Consider the following 14336-nt stretch of genomic DNA (forward strand, 5'->3'; position numbering starts at 1 on the left):
TGAAAATTTCATCTTTTTTCTTTCATTATGAACATAAAATCGAGGCAAATTATCTACCGTTCACTTGTTGCAATCATCGCATAATATTCGCAGTACTGCCATGATCGTATAGTATACTCTTAATGTAAATGGTCAAGCATCGCTTTTCTGGATTCAAATTACAATAAAAATAGATTGTCGGACGTTCTATTTTTGGTGGGCTAAATTTAATTTGGAAATCGATTTCATTCGCACAGTTCATTTCTCAAAACAAAAACATTTGAGTCAAGGCAGGAGAGTGTCTATTGCTGAGTGTGTAAAGTTGCCACCATTTTTTTTTTGTTTTCGTAATCTCCACAATTTGAAAATGTTGAATTTACATTTAAAGTCCTACTTTACTTCTGCTTTAAGTGAAGCTCTTTGAGATTAGAGAATTCAATGATTCTTTGGTTATAGTCTTTTAATTTTCAAAGGAAATTATCTTGGTTTTGTAACTATTTCATAAGAAACTTTCAACAGTTACTTTGATAGCACTTTCAGCAGTAAGTGTGTAATTTTCAACACAATTTACGATGCAGGTGCACTAAATATTCAAGTATATTCAACTAATGCTGTTCGATTAAGATTCGGAAAAGATCGAGATCATTCAAAATTAACTCAATCACCTCATGGATAGATCAGCAATAAATACAGGCGATTGAGGTAATTTTTCGTGGCCTGAGCTTAACTTGTTCCAAGCATTGTGTACAATACCAATGCACTTCAAGCAAAAGTGCTATTAATGACAGCTGTCAAATATAGTACTATTTTTTATGAAATTTAATCCTTACTCTTTTTACAGTGTAAAATTTTGTATGTATTTTGTACACTGTCAAGTTTCAGTACCCTATTTAGAGTACCAGTTTTGCTTGAAGTGCGTTGACAATACACATATTTGGCAATTTTCAACACACGTTGAAATCGTCGTTATGATGTTAATAGGGAAAAAGGTGACGCTTTTATGACAAAAAGTATGTTCTTAGACTTTTGGTAAAAAAAGAGCAACGAGATATCGAGATAAACAGATTTGCCCTAAGGAGATTACTGCGAGATTATCGTTCTAGGCAGTTCTAGGCTTGATCGGCCATAGATTTTTTGTTTATATCGGACTGTGGTGCCGATATATAATTGCGAATTCCATTAAACTGTTCCGTGATAAACGAAATTTCGGTTTGAAATGGCCCGAAATCTTTTCTTTAATTTAGAGCTACGTTCGTGGAACTTTCAAGGACCTACTAATGAGTGAACCGAATTCAGCAGAATCAATGATGCTGCAGAAAAGTCTTATAGATTTGGAAGTATTTTTAAGTATAGTTTCCACTTAAAAAAAGCACTCCGTTTAGCCTCCGTTTACATGACAGTTGTAAAATAGAACAAAGGAACTGTCACGTAAGCGGAGTAAAAAATTGAAATAAATTCAATTTCCACTCCGTTTGCGGAGTAAAGGGGGCTAAACGGAGTGCTCTTTTTAAGTCGAAACTATACTTTACTTGATCTGTCGTCGTTCCATCGTTCTACTATTTCCATCTGTCAACAATTTTATATGTTTAACTATCGTTTTTCCAGACATTTTACCTACATTGTTTTCATTCTTATTTAGTCTACTTACCGAAATATCGTTGTATTTGGAGTTTAGTTTGAAATCGAAATTTACCGCACCTTTCCCCAAAATAACCCGCAAGGCAGCGAGAGAACAATGAGATTGATATATGAAGATGGAATATGTAGCAGGAAGTAGGTCTGTTTTTTTGATCTCTAATAAGTCTCAAGGCTTCTAAACTATTTTATCTCCTGTAATGTCATAATATTCACAATTTGAGTGTCACTTTTAGAATCAAAATGGGCCAGATTTAAACACGTCATTCACAGGACGTTACGTTTATTAACTGAAAATTTCGACAATTGGTCATTTGCGCACCGCTATCTTCGATATTTTCTCATTTATTCACGGCGAACTTCGATAATTTCACATTTATTCACTGAAAATTGACAAATTCTTGACAGTGTACTAGATGTGTGTTTTATTTGTGGGGAATATGAATGAGTGACGGTGTCATGGCGTGTTGATGTTTCAGTTTGATTTTTTTAAATTGGTTTTTATGGTGATTATGACATTACAGGAGATAAAACCTTGTTCCTAACACGGTAGTAAATGGGGGTTTTGCGCACACGATGTGTTGCCGAACTCGCTTCGCTCGTATCGGCAATCTCACATCTAGTGCGCAAAACAATCCCATTTACTACCTTATTATGAAAATAGCTATTTTACGCAGATGGAATTTGTATTTTGAAGCAAGTGACAAAATTAAGAGGAAACATCAACAATGAGAGTGAGACAACCAAATAGATGAATTGGAAAAATGGCCGATAAGCGAAATAGAAGAGAAATTATTAAGGAAAGAGTTGTAATATGGGCAAGAATACTGACAACTGATCATGTTCTCGATTATGATGGAAGCTTAGCGTATCTTATTCTATTTAGCTCCATCGGCTTCCTGCTTTTTAGTTTTCACTTACAGTGTTTTTGCTTCCTCTTTGTTACGGTCACTTTCGTAACACAATCAAATTTCTTAAGTCGACAACACACAAGTAATTTTGCATAGCTGAGATCGACAATTATGCTGCGTTGTCTGTTTATTAAAGTATGCTACAAATTGGATTGCAATGGAAAAAGCTGCAGAATTGACGATCTCATCAACATAAAATTGCTCGTTTGTTTTCGCCCTTACTCATTTCGCCTATCTAGTATTTAATGTGAAATCTTCATATTCTTAATCGTATAACATACTTAATTTTATATGCATATTGCATAAGACTATAATATTGTAGTCAGATGCTAGGGCTCATTGCTTATTTTTGTAGTCATTGTTGGTAACACATAGCCTTTTTGGTGCTCATCCAATGCACAATCTTAGAGGAGCGTGTAATATGAATCACTAAATAGAAATCGATAGCTTACCTTGTTGCTGTATTCTTTTGTTAATACAATACAATTCGCACTTGCTTCTAATTTTATGAATTGATGAGGTTTTTATTCTGTTTCAACTATTTGCTTTTCGGATTAATTGTCTTAATATCATTAATATCTTCTTGCAGCATATCGTCATCGCCTAGGAAAGTTCGAAAAGAACAAAAAAAAAAAAAATCACCTAAACGTCGACAAAAAGAAAAAAACATGAAAAACCTACCCCATCCCCAGTAATGATCACGTATACGGGCGACATTTTGTCTGAGACGTTCTTCTTCTTCCTCGTTACACTTTTCCGTGTAGGCTTGAACCAACTCTTTTGCCGTTTTCAACTTCTCCTCTTTTGAGTATCGATGACTACCGTCTCCTGTTCGCAGAACGCGACGTCGAACCATTTCATCAGACACTGTCTTTAAATCGTACGCCCATCCCAACCACGCAAAGAAGTCAATGAAAGGAATAGTGAAATTGCACCAATAGCGCGGCAATTCCGAAACTTTGTAGTCGAACGGATAGACGTGATGATAGTTGTGCCAACCCTCGCCGAATGCCATGAATCCGATAGCATAGGTATCCGTAGGTCTAATGTCTCTGCAATGAGATGGGTATACAGGAACGCTAATCCAAGCGATCATCAGTCAACTCACTTTTCGAATGGTTTACTGCCCCAAATGTGACTGACGCTATTGATGCTCCAGGTTATGTGTAATGTTACGACGTAGCGTAAAATATGCCAGTGGTAAGCCTTCCAGAAGGGTACATCGAAAAGGTACATACTTAGGGAAATTGGCAGGAGAAATGTACAGAAAAGTGCTAAAGGAACATAGTACCTGCACACATCAAAAAACTAAGATGTTAAAAAACCGAGAACATCGAACGCATAAAAACTTGCGGCTTACTTTTTCTGAAATCGTAACACCGGATCCGACGTCAGATCAGTCATGTCGATTCGCTTTCCATACTTTAACACATCCGGATGCTTCTTACACATCAACCAGCCCATGTGGGAGAAGAAAAATCCACGGCTCGCATTATGTGGATCAGCATTGGTGTCCGAGTACTTATGATGTACCCGATGATCTCTCACCCATTCGATAACACAATTTTGTAGAGCTACAGTTTGCAAAAACAACAGAATATAATACAATGGACGGGTCACTTTGTAACACTTATGTGCCCAGTAACGATGTGCACCAGCGGAAATGCCATACGATCCAATGAAACCGTACATAAACCCTACAATTAAAAAATTATTTTAATTTTAAACTGCGATCCTTAAATGAGATTAAGATCCTCTACCGAACAATATCTCTCTACCACCAATGGGCATATAGGTTGCAATCACACATGCAACATGTAAATAAGCGAATATAAATACATTGCGCCACACAATTTCCAGTTTGTAAGGTTTTTCTCCAGGTTTTGTATCGTATGGATTGGCATTCGGGTAGTCACGCTACAATAGATTTAACAGTCCAGCGATATAAGGGATTAATACGGACAAATGTTCAAAATTACCGGTATTTTCAGTTGTTGTTGTAGTGATGTTGAACGGTCGTCTACATCAACATTTTTTGGTTCAGAGCCGTATTGATTGGGTGGCATATTGTGTTCAATTCAGCACAATCTGTCGTTAAAAAGGAAATAAAATTTTTGTTTTCTTCATTAAATTAAAGGAAAATGTTTCTCTTGATCTAGAAATCTGTATCGCAAGAAAACACAAACAAAATTAGAAGATTCGTATGCTACGTGAGTCTGCGAGTATAACAATAGTAGGTTACATCCGATGCTGCGAAAGTAGATTATTAAATGAGGGACCAATTTTGCGATAAAAGCGAACTCACAAGTGTGTTTTTGAGGAGTAGCTTCGAAAAACAGTTGCCGAAGAGAGTTGCTTAAAAACATACGAAAGTTGTTTCCGAAGTAATGAAGTACGTAGCAGCATCCAATGTATTCTGGTTACATTTAGTTTATTTTCAAAAACGCAAATCTTTAACAAAATAGATTTAATGATCCGGCTTTATCCAGTATGTATACAATTCTACTACCTGCCCCGTGTGAAAGTTGATTTACTCCACATAGAAAAATGAAAAAAAAAAAACGAAAATTGTGCACCATGTAATGGATCATTTTCGCAAGGGGAAAGTTGCTATGTAATGATCAGTTTTCGAATGGGCAGGTAGTAAAGTTGTTACCAAATTAATGAACTACGTAGCAGCATCGAATGTACTATGCATTTTCACAGTGACACTGTTATGTAATAGCCAACTTGTATTGGCAGTAAACTAAAATCCTCACACAAACTATGCCGTCTACCAAAAATGTATCGTGGTTGATAGACTGATGGATCATTATGCTTTCTTCCATCAAATGAAATTTTTAAATAACAATTCCACGTTGTCCTCTTAGGTCTTTATTACACCTGTCGTGAGGTCAAACATAATATTCTAAGAATGAGGTTATTATGTGATCTCGAAATCATTGTGTAGTAATAAAGTTCGCAAATTTTCTTCTTTGAGTTAATTAATTACGTTTTCATTGTAAGGCTAAGCGATCCTCAAGGACTGGTGATAACACCTTTTGCCATTTCAAGCAATGAAACTAAATTTGTCGTAAAATGACTGCCATTGTATTATAGAAAAACTAATGTAAATTAGGCGCGTACCAGCAAATGAGCACGTTTAGTGGGCGAAAAAAAAAGCTTCTTCCTTTTATTGATTTTACCAAAAATGGAATGTAGAAAGAGTTGGTTAGAGTACTAAAACTGTCGGATCTATTTTATTGATGAGAGTTAACCGTTATCCATGTAAGGCTATTGAGCCCACACCTCGTTAAATACATATTAAGCTGGGCCCATTCGATTTTAATGACTTTTTTTTGGTATGCATATTAGAGCAATAAATTTTTTTTTACTACTTTTTTTTATTTATCATGGCAAACCAAATATAACACGATCCGCTGGAATTTGATTTATTTTTTTAGCTATAAATTAATTTCGTTTCTGAAATATCTTCGTTGTTATGCAATAGCGTAATAGTATTACCTAAGAAGATAGTTGAATTAACAAAAACGGACGAACATTTTTATCAATCACTACAAAACTTGTTTCATCCAACCGACCCCAATTATTGTTATTCTTTTGTGTGAATTTATAATTTCTTCGTAACCAGTTAATCTCCAGCTAATATCTTTCTTTATCACAATGGTTTGAAAAAGAAAACGAAAATACTTTGACGCTATATTATGATACAATCGGACTCGGTTTCAACCAATTCGAACGATTATATGCATTCCACAAAGCAAAGCTGAAGGTGCAATATTTGTTTGATAGACCAAGGTCAATTTTATTCACGAAATTCAATTTTTTTTTAGAACAATAATATTGACCAAATAAACTCAACAAATTCACTTATTGGTCTTGAAACAATTAAAATGAGAATGAGAAGGGACAGATTATACACGGTGAGCTTAAAAAAAATTTATTCGACCTCTCGTGGACATGGGATTTTTTTATGGGAATGTGCTCAGGGGACTCCCAGGATGACGAAATGAATATTTCCAAAATATTTCGATGGGAAAATTTTTAATTAGATCGATTTTTCGTTTTTTTGGGACCTGCGGGAAGCTTCGAAGACTGTTTGGACCCTACTGGTGACTCGTTTGAACACAAAAATATAGTTGCTGTTTAGCCTGAGGTGTAAGCTTTACAGCGATACCAATCATGATACTCATGACTACCAACAAACATCTTGTATGAGACATAGTCATTCAACTAGGTCGATGCGAATTCGAAAGGCTGTATCACACGTGGATGATTTCTATTTTGTCTCAAAAAGTATGTTTAGTTATTTTACATAATTTAAAAGGTGAATAAAGGTCGAAAAATGAGTTTGTATTTCATTCTGATATAATCTTTGTTGTTAGACCTGAACAACCATCCCATTTTCTTCGTATAATGTCTCATTTTTTAGTGGAAACAACTAAAATGTTTCAGAATTAGCTTAAAATAGCTATTGGAGAAACTACATACGAAACAAAAGAAAATACAACCAAGGTCTGTTAATTTTTGACTCGAGATAGTGCAATTTGCTCATGGGTGCGATTTATAAACTTTTTTATTTCGAGTCAAAAATCTTTTTTCCACCTTTATTAACCCCTTAAATTATGTAAAATAACTAAACATACTTTTTGAGACAAAAAAGAAATCATCCACGTGTGATACAGCCTTTCAAATTCGCAGGCATCTAGTTGAATGACTATGCCTCATACAAGATGTTTGTTGGTAGTCATGAATGTCATGATTGGTATCGCTGTAAAGCTTACATCTCAGGCTAAACAGCAACTATATTTTTGTGTTCAAACGAGTCACCAGTAGGGTCCAAACAGTCTTCGAAGCTTCCCGCAGGTCCCAAAAAAACGAAAAATCGATCTAATTAAAAATTTTCCCATCGAAATATTTTGGGAATAGTCATTTCGTCATCCTGGGAGGCCCCTGAGCACATTCCTATAAAAATATCCCATGTCCACGAGAGGTCGAATAAATTTTTTTTTAAGCTTACCGTGTATATCTTTCTTCAGAGTTTGCTTTACAATTTTACATTCACCGAAATGTACTCTCCTGTTACATTTCAAGTTCCTCTTAATTATCAATTATTTTTCATAAAAACGAACAAAATGATTTGTATTACTTTCCGTTCATTCATGTTCTGTAAATTTTGTGGAGAACATCAGCAATTTTCTATGTGAGTCACCGGACATCGATCAACGTTTAACCTGTCACATACAGTTATTTATCTGTTATCGATAACGACGCCAAAAATAATGACAAGCTCTGGGTAATATGGTCCTTCATATTTTACTTTATGCATGTTAAAAAATTGAAGTACAAGATTAGAAATGAACAGATTAAAAATACTTTGATCTATAGACCCGATAATAATACTGGTCATATCCGTCCTGTCTATAACAAATTAACCATTCACATGATAATCGACAGTCACCAAGATAATTTTCGAGTCTGTTACTCCCTCTGATGTAAGAACTTTTAAAAATTGATACCGAAATCTTTTACTTTATTGGTTTTAACGTACATTATTCGAAAACAAAAATGCAAGAACACCTGACATAACCGTCTGCATAATGTTAGATAAGGAAAACCGTCACTTTGGTCTCGTTTTGCTTGTGCTTAACAAGACAAACTCAGTTCACTGTGAGAAAACTTTACATATATCCTGCCTTCCTGTATTCGTAGGTAGATACATATATAGCGAACGCAGATTTAATGTTAAATTTTGTCAAAGAAGCCGTGATCAGACAATGCTATCATAACTTTGTTATCATTAAAGTGGCTTAAGTTTTGTTTTTTTTTGTTTCACATGTGTTACATACAAAAATCGAGTGAAATAATACGCTGCTCACATGAGGGACTTTAGATCCGATTCGACTTACAGTTGTGCTAAGTCAAACTATACTAATTTCGATTGTGTAACACAAAGGTACGAAGGTAGTGTATGCGACATTTCCGATTTAACTTCCGGGGTTATGGACTTAGCTGCAGTTGAATTTGGCTCTAATTTAACTGGTTTTTCTGTGATTGTAGTTGTATTGCATTTTTTTCGAAGTTCTTTATTTTCATTTGGTGTGTGGAATACAAAACATAAAAAACCTTAGCCTCTAAGACCTTAGCTTAAAATTGTATATTCATGGTTGGGTATGCATGGTGAGTGTGTGTGATTATTCAACGTATGTGGTTGATATTCAATTGAACTGATCTTACTCAATATTTTATCGTCGGTTACCCCTCGGTCTATGTGCTCGCTTATCTCATGTGTTGTACCGGAAAATGATTCAAATTTAAAAATGCTAGGTGATATGGCGATGAGTGCTACTCAATATATAGATTTAAAACATTTCAAAACTCGGTAGAGTGAATTGTTTTGTAAATTGACTTAGGTGGCTGTGGATGCTGTGGACCCAAAAAGAGTAAATGCCTAAACCTTACTCTTGCAAAAAATTTGAAAACAATGCATACAATCGATGTCAGTGAAATTTAGACAAGAATTTACTTCAGCTGTTTTTATCGTGCACTTATACGTTTCATTTGTATGAATGGACCATCTGAAAAATGGCTGAAGCAAATTCATGTCTAAATTAGCACTTAGGTTTTTTTCGAAAAAAATCCTTGCACACTTTTCATAACGAAATATCAAGGAAAAATCCATTCAAGTTTCAAAAACCTTCCATAAAATAACCATTAAGCAAAATACTCATGCAAATTACTTTGTAACATGCGTCTGGTAGACAAATATCTGACAATCCAAATGGAGAAAAATATCGTTGAAAAGCGGAGAAAACTATAAGTTTTATCTGTATCTGTTATATATTCCCGAATATGGTTTTTTGACAAAATTCTACGCTGTTTCCAAAAACTATGGGAAAATGTTGAAAAGAATTGAAAAGTATTCACTTCGAAATTTGGTCTTGTATGACAAACTAGAAGACCGTAGTCTCTGAGAGGTTTTTTACTCGGGAATCCTTTCAATAAATTAGTTTAATGTTCTATTCACTAGGTGTGTCAGTTTGTTTTTTTAAGGTTTCTTGCTGCTAATTAATTTTATTGCCGATAATAAGGAGTCAACAAAAACTTGCGCCGCCGGTTTTTCTAAAACATTTCAGGTTTTTGTAGATAGCTGTATAATCGCCCAAAAGATAATTTTAGAAGCTATCGTAAAGTTTTTGTTGTGCACGAAGACTCCCCGGAAGAGCATTTTATCAAAACTAGTTAAGTCCAATTTTCATGTATAACGTGTGAGAGAGTGAGACAGATGTATTTCAACTTTTATTGTTAGGAGAGTAAAGAGAATATTGGACTTAACTGTTTTTGATAAAACACCCTTATACCCTTATGAACCCATACGACTTACAAAAATTAAAAGAAAGAAAAATTTCAACGCACTACAAGCATGAGTGGTACGACAAATAGAGTCCTGAAACTAGACAGTGTATACCATACAAATTTGTAACAGTAACGAGATTTGAAAAAAAAAAGTTTCATTCAAAAATTATTGTATTTGGCATCTATCGCTGCGATCACTCATGCTTGCAGTGCGTTGAAAACGTTTAAACTTGTGGCGTCAAGTTTCACTGGGGTTCTTTCTAGACATTTTGAAATAAAAAGAAGTGTCCTCTTTGAGGTAAATTATTTCTAATCATTTCTTTAGCAAAAACATTTAAGAAAATCATCCCATCCTGTCAACCCATTCTGACCTGTTCTATGTTAAACTCATAAAATTTGTATAGGCTGCGCAAAATGTACGAAAGAGAATAAAATTCTCTGACACGTTTGAATTAAATGTACCTCTGATTTTGTATTATTCTTTATAAAATGAAGTTTTAGACAAGCTTAGTGCAATAAATCCAATATTTCATTTAGTTTAATGCAAAGCGCCAGCTTTATTTCACTATACCGAATTTACTACACGAAATTTTCAAAAACGAAACACACTGACTGTTATTTACGAGCACTGTTATTTATCTCTTCTATCGTTTTTATCGTTTGGAAGCACAATCGAGACTGAATTTTGTCCAGTTTCGGACCAATATAAAAACGTCTAAAATATTTTATCGCCAACAATTTATATATATATACATTTTGTGTAAAAGTGACTATTTAGATAATTTTACGAAAGTCATCCAAAAAATTTGCATATTTTTAAGCGAACCGATGAGTTATTAAAGTTAGCTTCATTTGATCACCAAAACGTTTGATCGATATAATATTATTCATATATGATTGATGCACCGGAGAATAATTTCAATTGAAAATTAACTTTCAGACGACTTTCAGAACTTAAAAGTTCAGAGAAAGCGTGAATAAAGGTCTTTGACCGTGATTTGAGGTATCGTGACGCTTTTTAAGTTTGCACGTCATGTTCTTGAAATCCTTTGACATCCAGGAGTGATGAATAACTTTATTATGAAGAGTTAAATAACATTCGGCTTCGTAATTGATCAACCTTTTAAGAATTTCTTTAATAAAGTTTAATATTTTAATTGGATCGAGAGTTGCGTTATGGAGTCCGTGATTTGTGCTATTTCATATGAAATTTAAAGTAGATCAGTATTTGGTGGTATTCCAAAACGTCATACGAATTATACCGCAAATCACGGTCCAAAATCGTGATTTGTTGTATAATTTCTTCAACATGTAAATTTACAGAAATCACTGTCAGGTTTTTCGTCCGCAAATCACGGCCAACTACCTTATTTGTATTTGAATATAATACCATTTAGTAGTCACCACAAAGTCTAATTTGGCATTTCTTCATTTTTGCCTTCAAAAAAAGGAGCTGCATTCTGGCCTTATTGAAATTCACGAAATTTCACAAATAAATTCACCAAATGAAATATTAGGCCCTTCAGATTAATTAATTTTTTCTTCAATTTTCTTGCATAAAGTGGTTAAGAGTTGAAACCAAAGAGATGCCTATCAATTGGTTTGGAGAAAAAAAAATCTAAAATCTTTTACAAAACAATGGAGAAAAAGATGAAAAGTAGAGTTTTCGTGTGAATTTTGCTGCTCCGAGGCGACGCCGAAGTCAATAGACACACAAAAACGAGACTTATCATTTTTTATCCCTAGCTAATATGAAAATGGATTCAGCGGAAACACGTTTATTTGAATGTGTGCATCCGGGGAAAATGTTTAGTTTTTTTTAGCGTTGACTAATTGTAAGCTCTGTGATGCCAGCACCGTTTAAAACGCCTTGGCATTGTCTATTTTGAACAATTCTGAAAATTCCGAAGTGGAAGCAACTTTTTTTTCTGATTTTTCTTGTTTTTTATGATTTTTGCTGATTTTTTTGTAGGTCTGTAATTTTTTTTTCGGAATTGGTTCATAATTTTTCAGAGTTTTTACAGTTTTCTAGAATTAAAATTCCCAAAAAAAAAACAAAACCAAAAAACACACGAATCTAACTTACTTATCGTCGTTTTTATTTCTCTAATTTATTCCTATTATACTAATTTATGTGACACTTTGAGTCACATGCGTGTTCAACTATACATGTAAGTACATGCTTGTACTTAATGCCAATGTAAACAAGTGTACGCTTACAAAAAGAACATCAAATTATAGATCCGGACTGATTATATTGGGCGATCGGGCAGATAATCCGTTAGCTGTTTTACTTACATGCAACTCGGGCTGTTAATTCAGAGATCGCCTTATCGGCAGTCCGCCCTGGAAGCAAGCGCATCTTACCGGACTGATATGATAAGCTTCGCATGTGGAGTAAAAGGAGAATCGGATTAATGAAAATTGTTATATTTCCTCGAATGTGTATATAGAGTTTGTTGGGCTAATTTTACGAGTTTTTCTCGTTCGCAGTTCAGCTACCCGAGCACTTTTTTGGTTTCCATATATCTTGGACATTTACGTCAAATGTCGTTATAACTGACTCTTCTTTCATAATTAAACAGTCGAAAAGGCAATACCTATCAATAAAATACGTATTTTGATATACTCTTGAATAAAAAAAAACCACTTTGCCTATAAATTTTATTTATGCTGAATTAATCATCTACTTTTCGATCGTAAAGCACGTTTATGTTTTAGTTATAGTTTATTACCAAAATAGACGCAACCCATATATGTAAATTGGAAATTCCTTATTTTGTATACTCGTCCGTATCGAAAGTAAAAAAAGCAGCCGGTTCGTGCAAAGTCCAACCAAATATTCGATTAGCTAAGAATGTAGTACGTTCAAATATAATTAAATCCTACGTTTACAACTCATGAAACTTGGAGCAATAATTCGGTAATGAATCATTACTAATGATATAGTCTTTTAAAAAGCACAGATCTACGAGATCTTTGTTAATTAAGGATCGCAATAAACGACAGATAAATGATTGAAAAACGGAGATAAATAAACTAAAACTTGAGATTAAATAAGTAGAAACGGAGATAAATAATTAACAAATGGAGATAATTTGATTGAATAATTTGATAGTGACTCTGACTGTGTTCTCGGAACGTTACATTCAACACATACATTGCATGAAGTACATTATCTTCTTTGTAATCCACAGCATTGTTGATGAACATCTAAATTCAATAAAATTTAGTTGGAAATTGAAAAAAAATCAAAAATATTGTTACAAATCGACTTTTTTCGCTAATGAATATCAAATATAACTAAACAATTTTACCTCTTTGGTTGGAGCTGGCCGTTCTACTAGCACTATTATGTGGATTTAACATAACACACAATCATTATTCAACTCAAGGGTTTACAGTATCTAACGAGGTATCTAACGCCTATCTATTGTCTATCACTTCTAAGCTCAGTTTTGATGGTTGCATCGCACACTTCTGAGTATGGCGAAAAAATGGTAGAATCTGTAGGCGACAAGCCTCTTAATCGCTTCCTTTTTTATGATTATAATAAAAGTCGGACCCGTGAAACAGGTTTTTTTCAAATGTAATCTATAAATCGTTATGATCTAGAGAATGCAAATAATCAGTAAGATGATGAAACTCAAAAATTCAAATTAAATTTTACTGATGATTTTCGATAAACAATATATTTGCATGGAGAGCAGTTCAATTGGTCTCGTTTCTGATGTTGTAAAACAATTACATGGCTGAATATTTTTGCGTTGCATTTTAAATAAAATTTTCGAAAATTACATTTACTTCATGATTATCAAGCAATGTCTATAAGAAATATTTATCTGTTTACCTCGCTCCACTCTGGCAGCAAAACTTAGCTCTTGTTGAAATTTCCTATTTCCTTCCAGAATTACATCAACACAACGTTTTTAATACGCACAAGGTGTGATTGCCTGTGTGAAATCTTGTGTGCATACATCCCTCGGCCTCGGCTCGAACTGCTTTCGGCAAAATAAAAATTCTTTTACTTAATTTGTTAAAACATTGTTTTGCTTTAAGACAATAAGATCGAATCAGCAATAGGTAATCGCTTTTTTGTCGTTCCGTTCCGGTCGATAATAAATGAAAAGGTAAAACGCACGTATTAAGAAAAACCTTACACAACCAACTTCAATCCCATGGGACTTCCATCATTTACTTCATTTTACCTCTAGGGAGATGAATCATGTCCTCACATAAGTTAGCTGGCGTGAGGCAAGTCCACACTACAACAAATTACCTTTACATTCGCCTTCCATCGAAAATACGACTTTTATTCGAATTCGCATATTTAGAAAATGTCAAATTGTTCCACACTAATACTTGTGCAATATATGAAGACTCTAGGGATGAAAAGAGAGTATGTATAATCTCTAGGGATGAAAAGAGAGAATGTATAACCTCTAGGGATGAAAA

At 34.1% G+C, this 14336-nt stretch overlaps 1 protein-coding gene across 1 annotated transcript; it reads right to left on the reverse strand.

Moving 5' to 3' along the window:
* Positions 1-3028: 3028 nt before the first annotated feature.
* Positions 3029-10570, reverse strand: LOC119069234 (acyl-CoA Delta(11) desaturase-like). The gene is made up of 7 exons (XM_037173273.1): positions 10344-10570; positions 4505-4613; positions 4286-4442; positions 3886-4222; positions 3634-3816; positions 3207-3577; positions 3029-3128 (listed from the first exon to the last, which is right to left on the reverse strand). Exons 2-7 carry the CDS (start codon positions 4589-4591, stop codon positions 3064-3066), a joined length of 1200 nt encoding a protein of 399 aa, XP_037029168.1. The 5' UTR covers positions 4592-4613; positions 10344-10570; the 3' UTR covers positions 3029-3063.
* Positions 10571-14336: the final 3766 nt, after the last annotated feature.

This window comes from Bradysia coprophila (genome assembly GCF_014529535.1).
Source record: "Bradysia coprophila strain Holo2 chromosome X unlocalized genomic scaffold, BU_Bcop_v1 contig_26, whole genome shotgun sequence".
Lineage (NCBI taxonomy): Eukaryota > Metazoa > Arthropoda > Insecta > Diptera > Sciaridae > Bradysia > Bradysia coprophila.